This window comes from Mycteria americana, chromosome 3 (genome assembly GCF_035582795.1).
Source record: "Mycteria americana isolate JAX WOST 10 ecotype Jacksonville Zoo and Gardens chromosome 3, USCA_MyAme_1.0, whole genome shotgun sequence".
Taxonomy (NCBI): Eukaryota; Metazoa; Chordata; class Aves; order Ciconiiformes; family Ciconiidae; genus Mycteria; species Mycteria americana.
Window position 1 is genome coordinate 84,965,247 of NC_134367.1, and position 26,871 is coordinate 84,992,117.

At 37.2% G+C, this 26,871-nt stretch overlaps 1 protein-coding gene across 6 annotated transcripts in view; it reads right to left on the reverse strand.

Annotated features, from left to right (window-relative positions):
- ARID4B (AT-rich interaction domain 4B) overlaps window positions 1–26,871 on the reverse strand; it is a 94,800-nt gene that overhangs the window by 21,780 nt on the left and 46,149 nt on the right. For 4 of the 6 annotated variants that reach the window (XM_075495923.1, XM_075495917.1, XM_075495919.1 and 1 more), the window contains exons 8-16: window positions 26,621–26,759; window positions 21,969–22,048; window positions 20,542–20,615; window positions 19,553–19,698; window positions 13,995–14,067; window positions 12,803–12,897; window positions 11,540–11,637; window positions 11,059–11,326; window positions 9,839–10,011 (exon numbers count right to left, since the gene is read on the reverse strand). In XM_075495923.1, the coding sequence (XP_075352038.1) occupies window positions 9,839–10,011; window positions 11,059–11,326; window positions 11,540–11,637; window positions 12,803–12,897; window positions 13,995–14,067; window positions 19,553–19,698; window positions 20,542–20,615; window positions 21,969–22,048; window positions 26,621–26,759 (1,146 nt within the window). Of the gene's footprint in view, window positions 1–9,838; window positions 10,012–11,058; window positions 11,327–11,539; window positions 11,638–12,802; window positions 12,898–13,994; window positions 14,068–19,548; window positions 19,699–20,541; window positions 20,616–21,968; window positions 22,049–26,620; window positions 26,760–26,871 lie in introns of all 6 variants that reach the window. The other 2 variants (XM_075495922.1, XM_075495918.1) reach the window with 1 other exon arrangement.

Here is a 26,871-nt window from a genome sequence, read left to right on the forward strand (position 1 = left end):
GTAGAGTTAATATGAGATACTTCATAAGCTTTTCAGTTCCAAACCACATATATTGATAAATATTGTGGATGCATTAGAGACTGGGAAACAGCAGGATCCAAATATGTGAAACTGCACTACGGCCGAGTAATATCAGCAAAATAGGATATAGCAATACACACAAAATCCAGTGACTGCAAGGTGCAAAAATGACTTGATTAAAAGAAAAAAATAATCCATCAAAATCTGTATGAGCAGAAGTTGTTCAAACTCATCTTTATATGATTCCTTCATGCAGTCCCTTTCTTTAAATATCGTTTTTTCAGTTCAGACTTGTCCTTCTCAATATAAAGTTCCCTAAATTCCATTTTTCAACCTACAAGTTTTACAAGTGCTTCTTGAAACTTGCTTCCCCAAAAGATCCTTGCTTTGCTAGAATAAATAATCTCTATCTCAACACCTTGAAGTGACTGCAACCAAAACCAGATTCTAGGGGAAAAAAAAAAAAAAAACAACCCCAAAACTTATGCGAGATTATTTAGCAAATCAAGTAACCTGCGCTAATTTATGACCTTGTCACTCCTTGCCAATTATGCTAAAAGTCTTCTAAATATAAGTCAAACTTGCATTTAATTATTATATAAATACACAAGCAGGTGTTCACTGTTTTCAAAAGTAAGCTAATTTTGAGTAAGTTTTTAGATATTTGGACCAATTTTCAGAGGCACTAAGAACCCACAGATCTTGCTAGTCTCAAAGGCAGCTATGGGCTGTTCGGTGTTCTGAAAATTATCTCCAACCAGCTTAAAGAGGCAGACTACGTTACAAAAGTTAATGGAGGAAAAATATCTTTTAAATAGCTTTTCAAAACAGTATTACTGGCCCTCACATCATTCTAATCCTACAGTCTGTGCAATACAGCACAGATTAGGGCTGCTTACTACGTTCACAATAACCACAGACAACCAATAATTTAAAAGCCTCAGACGTGGAACAGATATGTTTGGATGTATTACGGACTGGGTAAGAAAAGATAAGTGCTACTCCAAGTCTGATTCACACCAATATTTAAGTTAACCTCACAAACACAGAAGTCTGTATTAATAATCTAAATCTTTCCATGAAATTTTCAGTAGAAAATACTCAGATAAACCAAGCTACTTTCCCTCTGTGAAAGGATCAAACAGCATTTTAATTATTCAAATGCTTCCTTGTAGAAGTAAAACCGCAGTATTACCTAATTAGCTGGCAAAAGAGAATTCAGAACAGTAAGCTAAATTCAACTGTAGGGTAAATCACACTGATTTAATGAAATTACTTCAGAAATGAATGTTTCCACATATATATACACACATACACATAAATATATAAATACATACATATATATATATATATGTGCATACACCATGACACAAATGCTAAAAATTCCCTCTGTTGGTGTATTAACTAAATCAAATCACAGAAGATACATCTATTCAGGTATACATGGCATGGACCAGGCAGTTTTGTTCTGGAAGGCCAAGATTTTCAATTTATTATATACTTTCAGTGGGCTACTTTGCTAGTGAATTAAAGCCACTAGAGTTAAAAATGCAACATAAATGAATGAGTTTTGAAAGCTCACTTAATTTCCACTACACTTCATATGGCAAAATCCACTTTCCAAAGAAACCACGAATAAAGGGTCCCCCAAAGACTCAGATGAAAAATTCCTGAACGGAATTCTACACCTAACAACAGAAAGCACCAACCAGTAATTTAAATGCTTTTAAATTATACTCTCTGCTGCACTAAATCAAAACTCCTAGCTACTTTCAGCTTAACAGTTATTATCATACAACAGGTAAAAAAACTTGGCATCAGGAGCAGAGCCACTACTGCTCCAAGAACAAGATGAGCTCCCATTACTAACAAGACTTTTCAAAATTATAACGAACCAAATTTTGCCAGAATCCCCCCTGCCAAGAACTAGCTGCACAATCCTTGAATGCTGTCTGGAAAGAAAAGCATGCCTATGAGGGAGATTCAGGATTTTCCAGACACTGGCAATTATGGTGCCAGTGGCTCTTTGGAAGATGAACAAGTTTGGTGTCTCTCTCACCTTAATCACCCTATGGCTTTCTTGGTGTCCCAACAGATATTCTACAAAGACTCCATGACAATACCAGAACTTCTCTGGAAGAGATGTGTGAAACCCTCATTGTGAAGTTGAATAATTTCGATGGTCAAGTAGATGTGAAGAGCAGACTTTACACAGGTGGAGGGAATGTCAGGAAGCAAAAGCAAAATGGAAGCAGGGATGGCTGCAATTAAAAAGTGTTCTAAGGAGTGATTTGGTTAGCGATCATAAGCTGGAGATTTTCAGAAACCAAACGCAAAGAACATTCATCATTTTGGAGCAGAAAAAACGGCGTATTCATATAGCTCCTGGAACAAAAAACCCACAAAAACAAACAAAAAAAAACCCCACCAAAACATATTCCAATGGTTGCAAGGAAGAAAAAGATATCATTTTACAAGGCCATAAAAAGCTCAAACCTGGCAGTGCAGATGAAGGAGAAGCCATGACTGCCATGAAACAGAAGTCTGTAAGAGAACATTGTAATTGTAGCCATCCAGCATGCAGAATCATAACTTCATTTGTCCATGTACGTATGCACGATAACATTGGATTTCCTTTAACACTGTTTAGTCAAAATCCTGGGGGGGGGGGGGGGGGCGGACACAGACAACAGACACAAACAAGCCTCTTGGCAGCAGACAATAATTGAAAACTAAAAAACAGTACCAAGCAATATTTGCCACAAAGCTGCAACAATTTGAACAACCCAAGCAGCAGCTGATGAAACAAGGCAGCAGCAGATGTGCATGCACACTGTACAAGAGACACAGCAATACAAGTGTAACTGTGTTCCAGAAACCAAAGTACCACCAGAAAGCTTATCAGGAGGACTCGAAAGCATTTTCAATTACAACTGCAGACTAAAGAATACCCTCACCCCACCTCCCACAGAATGGGAACGTAAACTTTCAGAAGCACTAATTAATTAATTAAAATGCAAAAATATCTGTTAATAAAGTAAAACCATTAAAACATTTACATCATACAAATATTATTTGTTATAATTAGTTCCAAAGGGCATTATGAAATCGTTAAAAGGCTAAAAATACTGCAAGTGTTCAAAAATACACAATATGGCAGGTAATTCTCAGTCAATATGAAGATTTAACACCACCAAGCCCATAATAAGGATAAGTATATCAACAAAGAGATGTTATGAATGGACAAAATAGCACATGCTAGTACACCACTAAAGGAACTGCAATACGCAAACATCTTTCAACCCACAATCTCTGGCACTAGCTACAGCATTATCACAAAGCCCAGGTGAAACCTATGAGACAGGGCGTGATTTGGAGCATTAGATCTGCCTCCTAGGATCCCTGTTTTGCAGCAAACCTAACCCTACTCTAATATGCTTCCCCTGACACACCATGCTGGCACACACAGCAGGTGAGACGGCAAATGCAAGACTATTTTTTTGGGGGGTTATTCTAAAACTTGAGGAAGCATGATTATTTCAATTATTGGTTCAATTAAGTCATTACAGTTAATTGAACCACTAGCAGAAATAAACTCCAGTGTAATTGACACTTCAAGTTTAGCAATTAGCTTCTATTTTTGTTTCCCTCTTTTTTCCCTTTTTCTCATCCTAGAGCATTATTTAACCTCTGCTTCACATAATACAGAGCTGGAAGATGTCGAGTCTCCTTCATACTCTGACTTTCTCAATTAAGCTGTATTAAGAGGCACTTAAGTTTTAAGGCAGAGAAGCCATTAAGACCTGTCATGCCATGACACTAGAACCAAAGCTTTCATTAAACTAAATAACAAAGCCCCCAAAATTCACCAGTATTTGTCTTCCCTCTGAAGTTGCAAAGAAATCCTAAAAATAAGAGTTCCAAGGACTTCTGTCTATACACAGAGAAAATGTGAATATATGCAGTTATGGTCCATCATCCTGAGGGAAGGGGAAAGGCACTAATGTGATTCTAATAAAGTCTGAGAGTAGTACAGTACAGTTCAACCATGCAAGCACGTACTCTGTAACCAGTGTTTTCCTCTGCTGCTATGGAGAAGACAAACGAAAGGACCTCATGTTATTGCTTCTAATCATTCAGCCAAGTTTGTTTTGGTTTTTTGGGTTGTTGGGGGGGGGGGGGGGGTGTTTGTTTGTATGGTTTGTTTTGTTTTGTTTTTTTTTTAAAGTATTTTGAAACATTCCTCAAAAGGGTAATGGATGGTTCAGAAGCCTGGCTGAGGAGTACAGCAGTTTTCATTTTTACGGCACTGGTTCACACTCAGCTTGAAAACATCTAGTATTTGATGAATGTTTTAAGGGCTCACCCACGCATGTAAGTCTCAGTGACAGCTACCATGACTAATAACCTCTGTAGTGACCATAAGACACGTAAAGTGTGATGACAGAACCACTTTTTCCACATCAAAGGCACCTCCTTTCCACTCAACTTGATGCACGCACAGGACCAGTACATTTACACTGCCACTGTACACTTTATTATTGTGTCATTAGCAGCTTATTGCTGTATCAAAAGCAATCCTTATGTATATGTACGTATCAGTGCATATTCTATATTAAGGGAAAAAAAACCTCTCAATTAGACTCTGTTTCTGAAAACATGACTACACAAAAACTTCCTTCCCAATACAAAGGCAGCTGGAATACATAAACAGAACACACACCACAAATAAGAGCATGGAAATATGTTCCTATAAATGAAACTACCTAAGTACATTTCTTAAAAATCTATTTCTTTTGCATACACACCAACAGTCTAAGATTCAGAGCAGATGTTCACACCAACTATGCAATGAACACGACACATTTCTCTCCCTTCTCCCAAGCTGATCAATTCCATATAAACCTAAATCAGACTGAAGAAAGCTATCTCAATATATAGTTCTCAACACTAATCCACAAGATAGAAGATAAGCCTTCTGTATCAAATCTCCTTCACTCCAAAACATTTTAACCTTCCTGCTACCATTTTAGATTCACCACCATACAGCTTTGATATGTCATTTTAACAGATAAGGAACTGAAGAAAACATTGCCTCTAACAATCTGTTATCTCCCATATGTGAAATGGAGCTTCTGACTACTACATAATCCCGTTGTAAATTGCTTTCAGAAAATCCTCATCAACTGTTTCCAGAAAATTTAACTCTTGTACAAATAGAAGCCATCACCAGCACAGGCACAGCAGGTAGTCACCCTAATCTACAAGGGTAATAAACCTAGTAAAACCCTTCACGTGAAACAATGCCCATCTTAACCTAGTTCTCAACTACTGCTTTTATTACTCCTAGCTCCCCCCCACTGCTTATAGGAGAGAAAATGCTATTACTGCATGTAACGATGTATATAACAGCTCTAAGATTAAGATTTTTCCCTTGCATGTGAATGAATGGTTTAACTCCATTCAAGATTATTAGCCAAAGAGGTTTAGCATTTTCTCCTTTGGATACTGTCAAAATATGACAGTACCAATTCCCAGAAAACCATACCATGAAGACCTAAACCAGCAGTATGAGACAACCAGAAGAGTTTAGGTTTCTAAAGTATTTTTTAAGAACATTTGTTCATGCATTCCTTGGACGAAATAAAACAGCAGGCAGTTTTCAAGAAGGAAAAAAAAATTAATCCAAGAAGTTTCACAAGACCAAGTAAGAACCATTTGTGAGTACTGAAAGTGACAGCTTGGTGAGAAAGGGCAGAGTAAGCATCCAGAGATGGTAGTCCCTCCTGGCATTAGGGTTAAGGCAGCACCTCAGCCAAAAGAAGGAAAACATAAGAACAAAGCCTCTTGCAATCTTTCTGTACTGTAACTGGGATTACTTCAAATAATTTTGCTTGGTCACCTCAAAAATCCAAGTACTACCAATATACAAGTCTGATGCAAATTTTTGTTGGAAAGCAGAAATTATTATCCGGATTCTGAGCACTTAGTCTTTCAGTTCAATACAAAGTTCTTGACAGTGGCCTGTCCCAGGTACTTTAGAGAAAAGTGTTAAAAAAAAAAACGGGGGGGGGGGCACGCACCAAACCAAAAAAACACACCCCAACCTTGGAGTTGAATTAATCATCTGGGAAAAAAAATTCTTACTAATATTGGTTAACTAGCAATTAACCTACACTTCAATTCACAAACTGTACCTACTATGAAATTTTTAAAGACTTACTTTTATTTTATTATCTTATATTAAAAACCCCACACCATTTAAAAACTCTGCTAGGCTCCTGGCCTCAGCCTCTTGGGAACATGTTCATTGTCTACATTGTTCATTATGTAGAAAAGCCCCTCAGTTCTCAATTTGTTGGCTTTGACTCAAGTCTTTGAATAGTTACAACAGTTAATGTTAGATGCTACAAAGGAAAACTGCACCAACTGTGCAATGCTACATTTGAAGACCATTGCTTCCACAACATGAAGCTAGCAGGAACTTCAAAATAAGGAGGATTTAAAACTTTGTTTATTCATTGACTAAGAATGAAGACTTTTTTGTACATTAGGGAAAAGGACAGGTTTACAAAGCCATTTTTGTATAGATCTCTCTGGGGCAGACCAATGAGAAATAACACATTACTGGCCTTTTTTTACTGATTTTATGACTAGTAGTTGCACAAAACTGTATCTACCACATGCATCTTCCACTAGCCACAGTAAAAACAAGAAAAAACACGTATAGAATAAAGGGCAAGCTGCCTTTGAATCTCTATTCTCAATGTTCACAGATACACAAGCAGGCAAGAAACAGGCACTCTGGGGGAGAACAGAAGAGAACCACATTCAGCTTTTCTTCCTTTTCATCATGCTGTTAAAGTCTGTGCAGAAGGGACCACAGGATTCAAGTGGTAGCAATCTCAAAGGGCTGAGACACATGGGATTGCACAGAGAAACAAAACCTCTGGAAAATAAACAACCCGGGCTTCCAGTAGTACTTCCTAAGATCTGGAAGCTGGGAATTAGATCCAGTCCATCCAACAGAAATTCATCAAGAAACCCATAAGTTTTTCTGTCGTCTTGGTTCCTTGTGTCTACACACAATTAAGCTACATGAAGATACCCAAAGTCCTACAGACGTAAATTCAAATAAAAAACTCTACAAGTTAGCCTTACATAATATTAGATTTCATTTGTTTCACTATTTGGCTAGGACTGTGAAAGACAAATGGTCCATAGCTTAAAAAAGGTTTCAGGAATACACTTTAAATACACTGACAAAAATTCAGTCCATAGTAATCTATTTTTTATTACATTTTGGGTAATTTTTTGTGTGTGTGATTAGTTTTCCACCTACAAAAATGCATTTTTCATTTTGTATTTCAGTTCAACAAAGAACTCAAACCACAGCATTTTCCCTCTGTATAACCTTTGCCACTTCTAACCCATAAAGTTGGGGACAGGGGGAGTACAACGTCTATTAAATGTCCCCACCAGCATACCAGGCTCACAAAACCCCTTTATGGTATAAATGCTAAAAAACATTGTTTAGCATTTAGGATTGCAGTGACATTTTAAAAAACTCTTTAAAGCTGACAGAAGTGCATTTTGTACTTCCTATCAATCTCTAAAGGAAGAAAGGAAAAGAAATAATGCTAACAGCACTACTACAGTACTACTGCTTAGAAATGCTTACAGACCATTAACTGCTACAAATGTTTCATTTTTGTAAGTTTAAACTATTCCTTGAAACATATCCCCAGCAACGGCCACATCACCACCTACACCTATTTTTAGAGCTACACTTTCTATTCTAAGCAACTCATTACAATCTTTCATGAATCACAATAGCAAAATACTAGTTAGAAGAGTTTTTACTGAGTAAGTACAGAGAAGCAGAGAGAAAAGCACTCAATTACAATCAGATGAATTGGGGAAAATTAAGAGGAAATAGTATTTTCTACAGCTTTTTGTTGTTTTCATAAATAAAAAACTAAGAAAACTCATAACATTTTAAAATGTCATAAATAACCCAAATGGACGTGAATCAGGATCAAACAAACAAACAAACAAACAAACAAAACAATAAAAGGATTACTGAAAAGCAAAGGCAGCTTTTAATTTTATGTACCATTTACTATAGCAGCATGGTAAGTATTAAGCCACTCTACTTTCCAAGTATATAAACAAACACAAAAGTAAAATCAAATGTACACACATATAAATACACAATTTAGGGAACTTTGCACTGCTTAGAGAATAGCAGTTTTTAAAGTTTTCCATCTATTTAGTTATATTATTTTGAATGTAGCATTGTAAAATCAGTCTTTAATAATTCTGAAAATCCAGCAAACCTTTTACAGTACAACTTATCTAGTTCACCTTTAAAAGGGCAAATGTAACAAATTCCAGAAATTGGTCCTTTAAAAAAGAAAAATTCACATAGGATAATGAAATCACTTCCACAGAGAAAAGGCTCTTCTAACTGAGTTCAGGTAAACTTTATTTTTCTGTATTCCACATTTCTGAGTTACAGAAATTGCCAATGTAATCTCACTGAAAATATTTAGGAAGACAAAAACATTTTACAGAAAGATACTTCCAGAATCTGTTATATGGAAATCAAAACCCTTAATAAAAAAGAACTATTGCCAATGAATCAGAAATCAATATACTAAACTATGGCATTCTGTCACAACTCTTAATGGGCCAGAAAAAGCATTAAGAGTTAATGATATTTAGACAGAAGATTAAGACAGCTGATCTACTAAATAGCAAAGATTGCTGGAATGAACAAGGGAATTAGTGGTCAGGCAACAGCTGGTATTAAGTACAAAAACACCATCCCTGATATATACAGGTTGCTGTGAAAGTATAAGGAGGTGTCATTATCTGCTTTCCCTCTTGTAATAGCTTCTCCCTTAAGCATCTGTTACTGGTTTTTGTTGAAGACAAGATACTGTATTAAAAGAAACCTTCAATCTGACCTGTAACGGCCATGTTCTTACCACTTGAAATCATACTGTATGAGGGTCCTAACTGCAAGAATATAAATTGTTAACACACTGGGGATTAGCGAGGACTATATTCTGTTGTAAACTTTTTTTTTTTGCGTGGCTGCCAAAAAACACTTTTTATTTTTTGCGCTGAAACAGGAAAACCTCCCCATTCCATGAAGGAAATGAGAGATCACCTGCACACATCCATTGATTACATGGCCCTGAGAATCCCTATTACTTCTGTCTCCTACTTCCAAAACTCCTGTCTGAAGGACTGCACAAGAGACTCCTGTCAGTATAATGTCCACTCAACAGCAAAGCTGTTACTGAGCGATGCAAGGTACTTCCATCTTTTCCCGTGTTACCCATAACAAACCACTGTCCAACAGCAAAAGCTGGAAACTGCGAGTTTGTGATATATTTGTACCAAAATTAAGTAGACAAATACTACTGGCAACGGCTGCAGTATTTTTGTCTTAAATCAAATAGTTGCCTATGCTTTATATGTTCTTTTGCTCACTCAGCTTATAAATATTTAGGCTTGGACCCTGTAAAAACTTAGCTGCTTTGGTTTTTTGGTTGTTTTTGTTTTGGGGGGTTTTGTTTTTTGGGTTTTTGGGGGTGGGGGTGGGGGGTGGTTGTGGTGTTTTGTTTTAAATTAGATCCATGAACTTCAATGGCATTAAACATGACAAAGTCAGGAACACATAGGTCTCTGGAAGATAGGAGTCTAATTCATGACAGGGATGTCGGATTTGAAGTTCAAATTACAAGAGTAACATTTAATGAACACACATCAGATGCCTTAGCTGATTATAAACAGAGTAACTTACCCTGATTTTTCTTTTTCTTCAGCATCCGCATTTACGGTAGGATTTTCCATTTCTTTAATCTTCTCCTCCTCTTTATCTTCTAGTTTGGTTTCATCTTCAGTTTTGATTACATTTAACTCCTTTTCTTGATCAGGCTGAGTATATGCAGAATCTGGCAAATTTTTTTTGTTTCCCTAGGATAATAAAACCTTTAGTTAACTTACAAGGTGAAATAAAAATACAAAGGATTTAAGAAAAGGCAGACAAAACTCACTGAAGTTATATGAGCAAAAAAATCTAGAGCCTAGGGCTTGTTCTAAAATTACAGCACCTCTGCTGTTTTTTCTTCTGAAAATCTCAAGCTAAACATAACAGACTTCCAAGTTGCAGCCAGTGTCCCAGCTAGTTTTGTCACAATGATATAGGCATGCAGCTCTTAGACCTGAACTGCAACACAATCCCCAAGATGAACACTTCACAGCATATGTTTTCACTTAGGATGCAGAGGTCTCAGTACTGGCCAACCTGGTACTCACCCCAGAGTTAGTACCAGCAGACAGACCAGGGCTGGCTGCCACCTACACGCAGAAGCATTATATTTGTGCTGCACACTGACTTGAGGAGCCTACATTGCTTCCAGAGCAAATTGCTAAGCCGGCACAGCACAGCACTTCAGCTTACCACCCTGGACTTCCTTTGCTAAAACCACTCAGTCAACATTGGATTTTGAAAAGGTATAAACATTTTTGTCTCTGGACCACTGAACTACATTAGACCACTATGTACATCATATGGCCCAGGTCTTTGTAGAGCTTCACTGGTTTCACTGGAGCAGAGAAGTAAAAGCAAGTAAAAAAGTAAAGGCTAATTTATGAGGGCTTAAAAGCATGGCTAAATGCAAAATAAAAGCATCAGCACTGTAGTTAGCTTTGAGTATGCATTACCCAGATTAGGATAAAGCTGCACACTAATTAGTCTCCATTTGACCTGGGAGGCCCCCAAATAAGTGGAATGTTGCAGCTGCTTCCTAACAAGTCAGACATTTTGACATCATGATCCCCTAAAACAGGCACCTAGGGATAAATATGGCTCAAATGTGTTGCTCTGAATTAGGTTTACAGCACGGTTCTCTCCTGTTTTAAATCCACTATGGAGATTTCAATCTTGACATGAATTAATGGTTATCAACACACCACCTGACTTTATAAACAGAATATAACACGAATATTAAAATATTTTACCAGAACAGAGGGCTTATCATTTTCTTTACTTTCATTGTCATTCTCAGCTAACTTTTTTTCTTCTTGTTGTACTACTGCTACTTCCTCCTGCTTGCGCTCCTCCTTATCCACTTTAATTTCTTTTACATCCTGCTCTGGTTCTTCACGCATCTTCAATTCTTTTTCTTTTTCACAGTCTTTACAAGGCTTGCTCGTAACTTTCTCTGGCAATGCCATTTGAAATTCAATGTTAGCTGATGTACAATACTCTTCAAAACCATAGAGATATCTAAAACAAAAAAAATTGCTTGTGATAAGCAAGTTTGTTTCAAGAAAGAACAGGCTACCTAGCAGAAGCCAAACATGAACAGTATATTTAAAGGCTAAAAAACTGTATTATAACCAAGAAGTTACAGACTTTATGTATATTACTACTACCACAGGATCACTGCAGTTCTTTCTAGTGCTGTTTTAGCACAAACTTCATAGCTTTATTACTTACTTTTTGTATGCACATTTAACATTATATCCTGCAGCTGAATTCAATACAGGGATTCCAAGATCTTGATAAACTTGCTTCCACACTGCTCCACTTTCAATCTGTTAAAGAAAATGAAGTCATGGTTTTTGAATTAACTCACTGACACAAATAAGACTAAGTCAACACAGTTTACAACTCTGGAAAATAACTACAAGTAATTTCCTCTGATCTATAAAATTACTATGTATCACACACACAGTATTTCACTGTAATGCATACTGTAGTCTAATATAACTACTTTAAGCAATTTAGCATTTTTGCATTTCAGTGAGCCACAGCAGGCTTTCCTCTCCAGGTGGTAATAAAACAAAGGAAAGAAAATACAAAGATCAGAAAAATCAGCATATAATTTTTATTTTATATTTAAAGTAATTCTTAACCACCAGAGCTAGAATTTTAATTAAATTGGAAAGAAAAAAAAAAAAAAAAAATCATTCAAAGCATTAACAATACTCAGCCCTAGCAGTACTCCACCAGATACAGTGGCTACCGGTTTTTCATTATGTCCTCAATATGCCCTTTGGTGTCAAAGTTTTGTGACAGTGTGATATGCTCATTTCTAACCATCTGTGAAGGTAAAGCAGATGTACTGCAACACCCAAGTACAAGATCCTCTCTTGTGTATCTGAAAGGTGGCACTGCACAAACATACCTCCTCAACCGACAAGCTAAATTTATGGGAAGCAGTCCAAAGCAGTAACAGAATCTGCTTGGCCATGAATTCCATATGCTTCAATTACTGCTCCAAGACCAATCCCACTAATCCCAGTCAGCACATTCTTCTATATATTGCCCAGAATAGAGAGGAATTAAGGGCCTCACATCAGACCTTAAACTAGATTACGTGTCTGAGATTTTATTGAGCAGTGACTCTTTTCACTTTGAGGTAACAACTTTATCAGACAAACATTTCTTGAAATATCATAAAAAACCCCACATATGCTGGCTGATTTTATGCAGCAATAATTAAACATGCTGAGTAGATGTGTAATTTATTTAGACTATAATTACTTTCTAGTTCCTGTTAAAGCTTGTTTTTCAGAGCTACAGAGTGTCTTAAGTAGCTGTAGTATTTTCATATGTCTAAATTTAATTTTCATATATAACTTAATTTTCATATGTCTAAAGCTCCTATGTAAGATTCTTCTTTATCACTACTTCAACAAGAATAAACAGCATCCTCAGATTTTATAGCTCTGGAATACTCATCATACTAATACTCACATTATCAAATCCTCCAAGCTTGTGTACAAGTCTGAATAATTTGAAGAGATTCAAATTTCTATATCCTAATACAGGTCGTTTGTTAATAGGAGTCCCTGTGAACAGAGACAGTTATTAAAGTGTTTTGAAATATCTTTTTCAGAATAACAGGAAATCCACATCATATGCATTACTACACTATTAAATACAGTATTGTAAACCCCTCCCTCTGACCACCTCATGAATCCCATACTTTCTCTTCATGAAACTAAACAAACTCAAGAGTCTTTATAACCTATTTTCCCTGTAGTTCAGTAATGTCATTTAATTCATACATATGCATTCTTCTGTATATTACTGAACACGCACAAATGATGCAACTTTTCTTGCTACCTATATTACACATTTTTATTTCACCTGCTGAAACAATTACATCTAAAAATACCAGTGTAGTCCTTTAATTACAATAAAAAAAACCCACACCTCCCCAGGAACAAATCCCACAATGCTTCAAAGAACTGAAACTTCCTATGCTACTGTACTAGCAGTAGCTACCACATTGTCATCTCTTGTAAACAGTTCCTCAACTCATCTTCACATCTAATTAAAAAGATATTAATTTAACTAGTTATACTACTAATTTAAAGATAAACACCTTCACCCCTGCCTCCACAGACATTGTACTTTTCCTGCAGTGTATAAATACCTGGTAAAGATTTAATATAATAAATGGCATTTGCTTTTAAAAACATTCCAATCTACCTTACTGATAATGCTTATGCATTTAAGTGATCAGGATTCACACATGAAAACTAGCACAGAGTAAATGCTTTTTTCCATGATCCAAAAAAGTGGAAGGGTGGTTACATTTTATTTTAAGTATTTTAAAGTTATTAAACTGAGCATATACATGAATATGATTCAGGATATTAAATGTTTGATTATACACACTAAGTACACAGTAGAAAATATGCTAGGATATATGAGGTACTACCCATTTCTTTCTGAAAGCAGGAATAAGTGACTATTTTAGAAGAGTCAAGTGACAGACTTATCTTCTAAATAGCAGGGGAGTCACAAGTGACGAATACGGTCTCCCTGTTTCCAAAACTGAACTGCAAAGCACTACTAGTTTACAGACTCAATTCTTTAAAGTACTGCTAAGCAACACATCTATCTTCAGCTTCTACAAGTCAAAGATTAAAATGCCTACCTCTGTCTTCCATGAACTTGTATAGTTGCTGAAGAAAATTCTCTCGTTCTTCGGGAAACGGCTCTATTTCTTCCTGATTAAAGTAATGCACACAAGAAAATTATCACCGTTTTGAGTTACAGTCCTTCATTAAGAAACATACGACAGTGATAATTTAGGTTCAAATATTCAAGTTTGTTTTACTGTAGTCAGCAACAGGATATGATACCAAGAGACACATGCTTTCAGTGCTATGCCACATGGAAGTAAGTTTTATAAGCTACAAACAGTTTTTCAAAATACATAAAACAATAACTGTAAAGACACACTGAAACTGAATTTTTGATTCATCACTGAAGTATCATAAGTGATATCGTAAATCAAGATGTATTCTCAATTTTGTCCATTTATGCAGGAAGTCTGGGAGACACCACTATTAATCATCAAGAGATTATATCAGAAATCTCAGGTCTAGAAACAGAGTTCTAGAGAACTGCACTTCAGCAACTTCTTGATGCCTGGATACACTATGTCACTTTCAGGGACGAAGTGAAAGAGAAAATGGTGCTTGCACTTTCTTAGGAGTTCTAATCCACAGTACTGCCAAACTGCAGCCACTGGCGCTGCACGCATACTGCCATGGGGTACCGGCTGAACGCGTGGTGAGCAGGATCAATCCCAGAACTGAAATAACAATGGGTATTTTGGAAGTTCAGTTCATTGCACTAATAAACCTTTGTATTAGATTTACTTAGATTAATAAACAGTGGAGTTTCATAACAAAGCACTATGGCTTATTTTGTAACACCTCATAATTTCCTTAGGAAATGCAACTTGCGCAACCAGTAGCAGTAAGATATTAGTATAATCAGAATTCTTGGAAATTCTGATGACTAAGCTACTTCAAAACAATATGCCAAATCTAAGTTGATTAATTTTCTGCATACTTTTTTCAATACTACCTGTAAAGTTTCCAAAAATAACTAATAAAAGTTATGCAGTAAATCTAAAAGAAATTATTTGTCTTTAGTGTATTTTCATTCCATGTTTATCTTTTCCATTCTTCAAAGGTCTCCTTGTACTAAATATTAAAGCTGCATCTACCCTGAAGCAAGGGGACAAAATGTATTGTCTTTAAAGCTAGAGCAAGGCAGTTGAGAAATCAATATAAACAGAATATCGTTATTAAATGCAACAGGAAAAAAAGAAAAAAAACCAACAAACACACCTCCCCCCAACATCTGCTGAAGCTATCTAATAAAGAGATGGATGGCTGAAAATAAGGTCAAGGAAGGCTATAACTTTTACCAGTGAGTAGTTTTTTTCTTATTCTGTATTTTCTTTTCTCCATTAAATGCACTTGGAGGACATATCAGAGCAAACAGGCAAAAAAAAAAAGAAGAACCAGTATTCACAATATGCTGAAGCAGTTATCATTTAGGTATAATTATCAACAGAAATGCAATGAAAATATTCCACAGTCTTGCAAAGGCAATGCAAGAGGAAAGTCTCTGCGAGGGGCATTACATGATGAGCATCTCTCCGATATCTAGCATACCAGCAGAGCTCAGAGCAGGCTACTTCAATGAGCAAAAAGGACAGGATGGGTAGAGAACTGCAACCGGTATACTAAATACATCCTCACAGGGTGGGGGCATCAGAAATCACGCATATCTAGCAATCCTTCACCAATAGGTATGAGGTGATGTTGCAGCCCTGCATATAGTACAAACGCCTGGTTAAGAACATTCACATTTCACAGGTAAAGGTGGTAAAGGAAGCACTGCTAGCAAGCAAAGGATTCAGCTTGCAATCATAAAACTTGAATACAGCCATAGAGAATAAATGACTTGAGCAGAATCGATACTGTTTTGGACTTTGTTTCTGTTTGTTTTAATCTCACATGACAGGTACTTGGAAAGGACTTTTACCAGCATACACTGGATCATGGCAAAGAGATCACAAGCACCTACTTGTGTTTCTCATGTTCCTCACCAACAAGAGAACACCTGCCATAAGAAAATGGTCCCACAGAGCATTTGGGGGGGTGTCATTGAACTACACCTTCTGGGAACCCAACAAAGCTTTTCAGAACGAATGTACACTTTTTAAATATTAGAGGAAATAAAATAAAGCTGATGAAGAGGCAGAATAAAACACTGCCACTCCTTCCTCACCGTAAGATCCTATGCCTGGAGTACTCTTAGGTCTCAAACGTGACAATCCACAGAGGTGCCAGAATGGCAAGTGGATATTCCTTATTAATTTTCCCAATAGAGACCAAACCAACTTTCTAAGAAAGCGTCCTAAGGGGGAAAGCTTAAGACTCTGCATGCCTCTGAAAAGCATTTTCACTTTCTCAGAATCTCTACAAAAATCAGTAGATATTACACTATGATAATAATAAATGTTTAGAGGCTATTAACAGATATGGAATCTCTTAGATAAACAAGAAGTTAAGATGACAAGGTTTCCTAGATAATGGTTTGAAGTAGGCATGTCCTACTCTGTCATCTTTGCTTATTTCTAAGTTAGAGAACCACAGTGCTAGCAGGTCATTCTGCAGTCTCTAATGTCACAAAGGTAAAAGAAAGTGGCTTATACGTATGATAATGAAATCCAGAAAAGCAGCAACATGCTTTTTGCAACACATAAAATTCACACAGTATTACAGCCCAGCACTAGAAGAGAGGGTCTTTGTCAACTCTTCTACCTACTGTCAGATTTAGTAAAAGAAAGGAAGGCCGTTTTCCAGTTTCTTCCATTTAAAAAAAAAAAGGCAACTCATTTCTTAGAAGAGAAGTAGAGAGGATTGTATGTCAGCTCCTATTTATATAGGAGAGGAGCATCTATATATCTATACACATATATGATATCTGTAGGAGCATCTATATATTCACACACACTCCTATAGATAGGATAAACCTCCTAGTTCAGCAGGTAACTGAAATACTGGATACTGGAGAAGAAATTATCACAAGCGATGTCACAGTAAATCCCAAAATATTTGCCCTAGCACATGGAAAGACTAGCTCATACAACATCACATGCAACTAAGAAGAGCTAGAGAGAAGGTGTACAAAGGGTACAAGGTCAAATATTTACAAACACTGTAGGTAAAGACTGAATTTTTCATCTAAAAGTAGCGAGAGAATGATCACTATATAAAGATTGTATGTCAACCTGCATAGGTACAAACTTATCTACATTCATCATGCCCATGGCCAGACATGAACCTGCTCTGAAAGTTCAGGAATTGTGCGGAGCCCAAGGAAGTACTCCTTGCTTCTCAAAATACTAAGCAGAGCACAGCCCCTTGCAAACGGGGCTTTATAACTTTTGATCAGAGCTGGATAATTTCCTGTGAGCTTAAAGAAGAGGCAGAATGAACTCATGAGCATGGAGAGGTGGCAAAGTTTTTACTTCACGCCTTTGCAGTCTCCCAACAAATCTTTATTAAAGAAATGAATAATAAAAGATGGAACACAACCTTCTGGTATGCCAGAGCCACAGTCTCCAGGGAGGATGTACTGAGAGGAAGACTATAACAACCATTTAAGACCCAAACCACTTCAGTTTCTCCTTTACAGTTTCACTATTGATGGGAATTTCAGCCTACTGCATTACTAGCAGTCACATAACAAATTAGAGAACAGCTCTCAAACCCTAGTGAGAGAAAAAGTGACAACGGGCAGATACAGATTTGAGTACCACCAGAAGGTACAGAGGAAGTAAAAGATTCAAAAGCCCCTCTTCCAGCCTCACAGCCAGCTGTGAAATAAAGTTCTTTCCACTAATTTTCTTCTTTCCTCTTGTCTTCATTTTTTTTCTGGACAGGAGGCTGGGAGGAAAGAACAGATAATTAGAAAACCAAGCATGAGTCAGGACTCCATACTTCCAGGAGAAAAAGAGAGAAGAAAGCTGGAAGAGGAGTTCATGGGCTAATGCCTTGGTTGAAAGCTCTTTTGCTTGTTTACATCAGGGTAGCCAGAGAGAGAGCTCGTAGTGAAGCAATTCTTCAGTAGACCAGGACAAGAGGGGTACAACAACTCAGATTTCTCAGTAATTATCTAAAGGTTTCAAAATATCTCACTTCTCTCCACTCCAAAACCAGTAAACTCCTTTTTATAGCTAGAAGCAGGGAAAGAACAGTGCAAACTACTTGCAATATCTGCTTTACAAGAGGACCTACAGCTGTAGACCTAGCATAGCAATTTGGGGGCAGGAAAGGGTAAGGTAGAAGGACGATAGGGTGACAGAGACACAAGGGAGGAGGAGACAACCAGCAGGGCCATGCCAGCCTAGTTTGGTTTATTTTTCAAAATATGTCAAGAACGCAGCTCAGTAACAGCTTAGAGCCACCTCGTCAGATGGAGCTCCTGCGTAAAAGGTAGAAAACTTCCCTGTGGTTTGTAATGTGTGGCAAGTCACGGGTATGTACTGGGGTAACAGTTCTACAGCCAGGAGAAAAGTTTATCATCATTTATGTGAGCAGCTATTTACAGTAGCATGATTTTAGCATGCACAGAACTCACTCCATGGCCACAAAGGGGAAAATAAATCACTGTCATAATATACAATAAAGCAGATGCAATACAAACTACGGAGGGAAACTATGCCCTTCTGCACACTGCAACACACAGCGTTATTACAGAAGGGCAAACACCTGTATTTGGAGAGAGAGTAAACTACAAACTGGAAACCCATCTGGGCTATGACTGACATTATAGCCCAGGAATTAATAGCACCCTAAGAAACCCAAAGTTCTACATCAGTGGGAAAAAGAAAAAAAAAACCCACACAAAAACAAACAAACAAAAAACCCCAAAAACAAAAAAAACCCCTACCACCCACAAAACTCATTTGCCTTCCAATAGTGGAACAGCATGTGCAAAGAAAAGGCCAGTCTGCATTTACATACAGTTGCAAGACATAATTGCTGATGTTTTCAAAGAAAACAGAAAGAGATCTTTGTTTTAAAGTTATCAAAAATAATTTAAGCCCCACATATCCTTTATCAGAAACAACTTCAATATTATTTTAGCTACGTACATCTTCCCAGTTAGAAGACAGCCAGACCTTTAATAGCTAGTAGGTAAGTTCCATTTAGAAATACACACAAGTAAAGGGAACCTTTTTTCTTTTAGAAAAAGCAATATGCATGTGACAGCTGACACCAATAGCTACCCTTCTTCATCCTGCTCAGTGCCTAGTAGGTACTGCAACCCCCTCTGCCACTGCATTAAGATCAGCATGGGAAAGATTCTAAAACAGGATCTTCCTTTGAGTTTTAGTTTCTATTTTTCAGTAGTCCCTAATGACTCAGCCTTTTGACTCCATGTTTTTTGCTTAGTGACTCAAAGATATTTGTTAGATTTTCAAGTTGATATTTTCACATTAACTGATCTTTGTTGAATAAAGATTTTGAAAGCTCACAGGCAATAATGTTGCCTATCTTAACAATGTTGCCTATGTTAACATGTTACATGTTCCCAAATGTTAAAAAGACCTACTTAAATATTACAGTCTTGCTAATTTTTATCAGCTGTGTATCTATGCCCTTTACTAACTTCACTTGCCTCTTCCTCACTGCTGTTATCCTCTTTTTCTTTTTCATCCTCTTCCTCTTCTTCAGCTTCACTGCTGGAGCTGTCTTCTTTCAATTCTGTTTTCCAGTTACTAGGAACAGTTCTGTTTTTACGGAATTCAAGGGCTTGGTCAAAAGCTGTAAAAGGACCAGCATTTGTTAGCACTGCAGGAAGTATCAGTTTGACCAAATGTTTTAATCAAAAACAGTACTCGGGGGTGAGGGGGAAGGGGAGAAGAAGGAAAGACTGCTAATTAACAATTCCACCCCCAAATTCAAAGAACCTCAACAACCACCCCATGTTGTCCACCCTTATTTGTCTTACCCAGCCAAGCTGGCCTAGTGTCCTCTGCACATCAAATTATTCACAACTATTATTAGGATTATTACCATGTTAGTGTCTATAGACACAAATAAGGATCTTCGGTATTAGGGCAGATATGAAAATTTAATTGAGAGAACCCCTATTCCAACAGCTTTACACTGTGGCTTACGTACATTGAACACGGAAGAGAAGGAGGAAGAAATAAGCACAAGCTAATTCTAAGAGCTTGATCACATAAACTTAAACTTCTAAGTGAATCCACAATCCCAGTTTCTTGAGAGTGCATAAAGGCAACTTACAACTATTAGGGGTACTATGGTGAGAATAACTCTATGAAGGTCTAACACAAAAGGCTGAATACTAAATAACCTATAAAGCCAGTGTGAGCTGTATGATTATATCCTTTGTTTGGCATGTCTACATTTAAAACAAGTGTGGTAGAGGGGGGTTTTTTTGTTTGGGCTTTTTTGTTCATCTTTTTAAAAAAAAAGTTCCTCTAGATTTTCAGAAGTGTTCTCCTTCAATATATTATGCTATAGATAAAGATTCTGTATTTTAGCATTTTTAAGACATGACCCAATCTACCACAAACTTAGTCCAATTTACATAACAAAGTAAATACATACACATGTTTTCTCATAGAAAGTTATTTTTACCTTGTTTTAACAAAGCATCAGGCTTTGGTGAAGTTTCACTGATCTCCCGAACATCTTTTCTTGGCACAGAAACGCTAGATAATTTAGAAAATGTTAAAAAAAAGTTTTAAAGCTACATTACCAGTATAATACAGAGCTATCACTAAGATTATAACACACTTACTAAACATACAGAAGCATATGAAGTATATCTTGACAATTCTACAGTGTTAGTCTGGTACAGTATTAGTCAGTTAGGGGATTAAAAACCAAATTTCTACACAAATTTGGTTAGACCATCCATATGCATTCACTGCATATTGAAGAAAGCATTCTTCTTCCACTAACAGGTAGTTTCTGGAATCTCCCAAATATATATTACTTAGCAAAAATCTCATGTTAATTTAGCAAGTAACTACTCACCCAAACACAACAAAACCCTACCTTGCTTAAAACATAAATGGATATTAGTATAAATTGTCAGTATGAAATGAAAGACTTCCAAATTGAAAGAACAAAGCACTTTTTAATTTCTACTGTGGCTATATCCAAGGAAGCAAATCTGAGCTGCAGCTTTAGGGGGTGGGGGGTGTTATGCTTGTGTGCACACATGCTTATGTGTTTCTTCAGTGATGTGCATTGATGCCTGAGTAACTATCAAATGGTAAAGCAATAGCCTAGACTTAGTAAGTAATTAAACCACAATGAAACTGTTAAATATTTCAATATCCTTTCTGCAAAAGCATTCTGTTAAATTGAACCAAGCAGAATAAATAGCTGCAACTTTTAAAATAAAAACAAAAACGTAGAAAAAAGAATTCTATTGTCATCCATCAATCCCCCTCCCTGACCAATATGAGTTTAAGAACACAATAGTCTGTTGCAAACACCATACAGTCTGGTTTTCTACGTTTCTCTGTTTTCTTTCCTACTTTGAGTAGTATTACAGCTCTTTCCAAAGAACATGAGAATATGCAGTAGTAGTCTAGACTGAGATAAACATATGCCTTACTACCTCAAAAAAAGAAAATTTCTGTGTGCGTGTAGTCTACGTGTGTGCATGCACACACCCCCACCCAACCCCCTCTGTAGCTGGATAAGCTTATGGCCACATCTCTGAAAAGCAGTGCTCCATTCCAACCGGAGCAGGAAAGAGTCTCAGGCCATTCTCGAAGTCATGAAATACTGCTTTGTTTGCCACCATTCTAACAATGAAATTAAAAGTAAGACAGACAGATTTATGCATCCCCTTATTAACAATGACAGAGTTCAAGACTCATTTCATCATGATGTAGGCTGTTAACAGTTCTCTAAACATCAGAAAAAACTTGGCAGAAACCTACTGAGCTTACTGATGTTATCAATACTTTACCCAACACACCTCATACTACTTTTCATTTGACTGGTATAGATTTTATTCAATTATCAGCCTCTACATTCCTACTCACAATTTGCCATCCTTGAAAGAGCGAACGAGAATATTGTCTTTTTTCACTGCAATATCATCACTACAATCTGGACAAACCACCTGCAAAGATATTACAAATGCAAAGTTTAGAGAGAAAAATGAAAAATGAGAGTAATCATATATACCAATGCTTCTCAAAAACCTTTTGGGCTCATTTCTCTTTAGCAACACTGAGATGAGAGCAACTGAGGTCCCTCAAAACACAGGAGTGATGACCTCCTGAAATTACTGGATGCATGAATTCATGCTCACTTCCTGGAGGGAACTGACAGCTGCAATCAGAGACATAAGAACAGCATTCTGACAAAGGTTAAGTACCTGTCATGCCACTACAGCTTACTCTACTCCTCATCCTAAAAGGACAGAACTTCCACCAAGTGCTGCCACCTGAGTTAGAGACCTCTTCTGAAAAAACTTCCAGAAACTGCAAGGATGTAATCAGCCACAGTTTCAAAAACAAAGGCATACAGGATTTATGACATGCAATTTTATAATGGAGGATTCATAAGTTATCTACCTAGAAGAGGGCCTCAAGTACAAGTATTATGATAGGTTCCTTAATTCAAGAAGTAAACTAATCAAGTCTAGCACTGAGACAACATATTAATTATTTGTTGTAATTTTAAAAGCTATTTAAGTTTTGTTAAACTAGTATACAAGTTACTAATTAACAAGCTTCAGGAACTAAATAAAAAAAAAATATTTTTTTTTTTTTTTAATTTCCAGAGTTATAGAACAGAAAAGCAACCCTCTCCATCACCCATATCTCTTCTATCAAAAGATGTGTAGTTCCCTGAAAGTTAAGAAAGTTCCAGCTGCTACGAAATCCCAAGGAGCAGCAAATGACTGCAGCCCTAATTTAGCCCAGGTAAATACCTCTTTTCCCTCTTACATCAGCTGCTTTCAGTCCTACTTTTTCCACCAAACACACAAAGACACTGCATGACTAAAGGTTTTTTCCTCCTTACATGGGTCAGCCATATAACATTTTAGAAAGTAAAGTCAAAAGCTCCATCTGATTTGGAAACAGCGTTGCGTATCACAGAGCACAGGCTAAATACGTTTTATTTTTCTTGAGAAGCATAACAGCCTAAGTTTCCAAATTCGATGCATTCGACAGTCCAAAGAAATTACTTTACAAAACTATAACTTACTAACTGAAATGCAGTTTGAGATATAGTTTGCAACAGTGTTTTAATATCAAGGTAAAAGACAGTAATTATCATTCCCCATTTGAAACAGACAGGTGCAATCTCCTAGCTCTCTAAAGATGGCAAAAGGCCCTTCTGGCTTTAGCTATTGGTTTTCTAGATGCATCAAGATCTTAGTAGTCAGAAATCCATTCAGAGGTTGGAAAACAGCTTACCACAACCTCATCTAGTGCCTTTTCATCAAGCAACATCACCTCAATTTTGCCTGAATCAAGTTTGCTTTATTTCCTTGCAAAACAGACTCCACTGGAGTCATAGGAGGATGAGAGAGATGATCCTATGTAAACTCAATTTTCTGAAAATGCTGCAAGCAGATTTCCTCACTGCACCTTTCAAAAGCCTTTAAGTACACATTACAACTAAGCAATACTATAAGGCTTACTAAGTCACACTCTTCGACATAAGGAGCAACTGCCGGGTCTTTTTACAATTACAATTAGCCATTGCTCTCAACCCACCCACCCCACCCCCCACCTCCCCCACCCCCCCAAAAACCCCAAAACCAAACCAAAACAAAAACATGCATGCAGGATTAAAACAATGTAGTCAATCACAGTCCTCGGAATAATTTTTACCAAATTTAGATCTCTACAGTTTTACATTTATAAGTGACAGGCTATCTGGTTATAGGACTGATAGGCAAAGTAATCAGTTTCCACTGCTAATTTTAACTGTTATTTGCTGTAAAGGTTTAGACTAATCCCTGAACTTGTTTTCACATGATAAACTTGCACAATGTCCTTTGTGCTTATACACAAAGCATATCGGTACACAATATCATTAATAACAAAGTAATTCTGGAATATGTATTCTTCATTTTAATTTTAATTATTTTTAATAATTTTCTGTTCTTCATTCTAATAATTTTAATTTCATTATTCACATAATTACAATTAGCATAATATAAAGCTAAAGCAAAATTTATCAGTAATAAGATAAAATTAGTTTGTTGATATAGTAGAGGTAACCTGCTTACAAGGTAAAAGAATGGAGAGGCATAGCTACAGGAGAGGGGATTAAAAAAAAAAGCTACTTGGGGCGTAATCTATTCTTTGGCACAACTTTTCAGGTTAAATGCAATATGATGTTTATTTGCAGAGCTACAAACCTGATTACTAAAACAACAGTTAATCTAGGATAAGCTATTTCAGAGTTTACAAGCTCCACCCTCAAACTTTATCCCCCTACTGCTTCTCATTCAGTGCAGGAAGCTTTCACAGAATCGTATAGGTTGGAAAAGACCTTTAAGATCATCGAGTCCAACCGTAAACCTAACACTACAAAGACCACCACTAAGCCATGTCCCTAAGCACCTCATCCAAACGTCTTTTAAATACCTCCAGGGATGGCGACTCAGCCACTTCCCTGGGCAGCCTCTTCCAATGCTTGACAACCCTTTCAGTGAAGAAAAATTTCCTAATATCCAGTCTAAACCTCCCCTGGCGCAACTTGAGGCCATTTCCTCTCGTCCTATCACTTGTTACCTGGGAGAAGAGACCGACCCCCACCTCTCTACAACCTCCTTTCAGGTAGTTGTAGAGAGCGATAAGGTCTCCCCTCAGCCTCCTTTTCTCCAGGCTAAACAACCCCAGTTCCCTCAGCTGCTCCTCATCAGACTTCTGCTCCAGACCCTTCACCAGCTTCGTTGCCCTTCTCTGGACATGCTCCAGCCCCTCAATGTCTCTCTTGTAGTGGGGGGCCCAAAACTGAACACAGTATTCGAGGTGCGGCCTCACCAGTGCCGAGTACAGGGGCACGATCACTTCCCTAGTCCTGCTGGCCACGCTATTTTTGATACAAGCCAGGATGCCATCGGCTTTCTTGGCCACCTGGGCACACTGCTGGCTCATATTCAGGCAGCTGTCAACTAACACCCCCAGGTCCTTCTCTGCCAGGCAGCTTTCCAGCCACTCTTCCCCAAGCCTGTAGTGTTGCATGGGGCTTGCTGTGGCCCAAGTGCAGGACCTTGCACTTGGCCTTGCTGAACCCCATACAACTGACCTCAGCCCATCGATCCAGACTGTCCAGGTACTTCAATGAAGAATGAGCTATTCCAATCCTCAAATGAAAGCCAAAGAAATAACAGTGTGTATCTTTAGTATACCTTGGGAGAATAAGCAACAATTCAGTTAATCTTTAAGGTCTGACCCACAGCTATCCTGAGTGGCACTACATTAGTCACATGGAAGCCTAATACCTACCAGAGAGGCTGCCATGGAAACGGCTATCTGTCATGTGCATGACCAGAAGGGCTAACCCAACAGTGTGACATAAAACAGCTCAAGCCAGTCTAACTGACTGCTTCTTAGAGTGCAACTGTGAGGTAGGCGATATTGCATCAATCTCGATGACCGCTTTCAGTAAAGAAACAGCTCAATTTTCTTGTCTATTACGGAAAACCTCTCTTAAAGCTATCTGTCATTAACATGATATCTCCTTGCTGTATATTCTGCCCTCTCTCTTGTTGTAAAAGAGACTTCAATGACTCATTCTCTCCCACCAACTTTTCCAAAAGAAGTCCTGCTGGAAAGCCTCTGAACTGCATTACAAGACACAGGATGCGACAGGTAGAAAGTTGCAACTGAGAGCTATTGCACACACTAAGAAGAGTGAAATGTTACTATATAGCATCTTTTCAAAAGCAGAGCACAAGTCTTCCTGAAATTAGATAAACATTTTAAGCTTTCATTGCCAGGGAGAAATTATGCAAATATTTACAATTAATAATAAAATTAAAAAGTGTGGTCCTAGAAGGTACCACATATGGAAATACGTTAATTTCCAAATACATCAGTCAGTCTCTATGCAATCCTTAGACTAACAATATCTTATTAGATGTTTATTTGTAAAAAAGTGTCTTTAAACCAGCATAAAGGATAGACAATATTTGTACTAAAAGACTACAATGTTATTTTAAAGGAAATTTATTGGCAATTCTCTACTACCTACCACAGCAACCAAGAAAAAACTTTTGATTTTATTATCAAATGTGTTTGTATTGAACCTAGAAAAATAATATCATCTATGCAATCACTAAACTTCCCCTCTCTTTGCACTTCTTTATATTTTCTTCCTGGATAAAACTTGGTAGTTCAGAAAAACGACAAGCAATAGCCTAGGAAAAAAGCCCTGAAATTTTAGTTCAGTAGTACTAAACACACTGTTGAGCTGGAATTAGGTCAACAAGCTCTGGCTCTTTTGAAAAGCTAAAGCCATGTTAGCAATCACTTTCTGTAAGCAAACACATTTACATATATATAATACTTCCTTTGACTATTATGATGAGGTCCAATTTGAAGAAACATACTAAGTTCTAAGAAAAATATAGATTAATCCATCAAAAGTGATAAAACCCACCTTTCTTTGGTGCCTAGAAAATGAATGAAACTGTACAAAATTAACATAAAGATGAAACTCTTACCAAGGCTGGAAACCACAGAGCTTTCTTTTTATCCACACTGAAGCAGTCCACACACACAACTTTTCCTAATAACTCATCACTTTGTTTCCTATCATCTTCATCTTCATCGCTGGAAGAGGATGAAGATTCTTCTTCAGGACTAAACAACAGAAAAAGACTTAAAACTCAACTATTCAAAACTTGCCTATTATAACTACAGGAGATCCAAAGCTAATTGTCAAAAAGGCATAAATAATAGTGACTTCAATGGC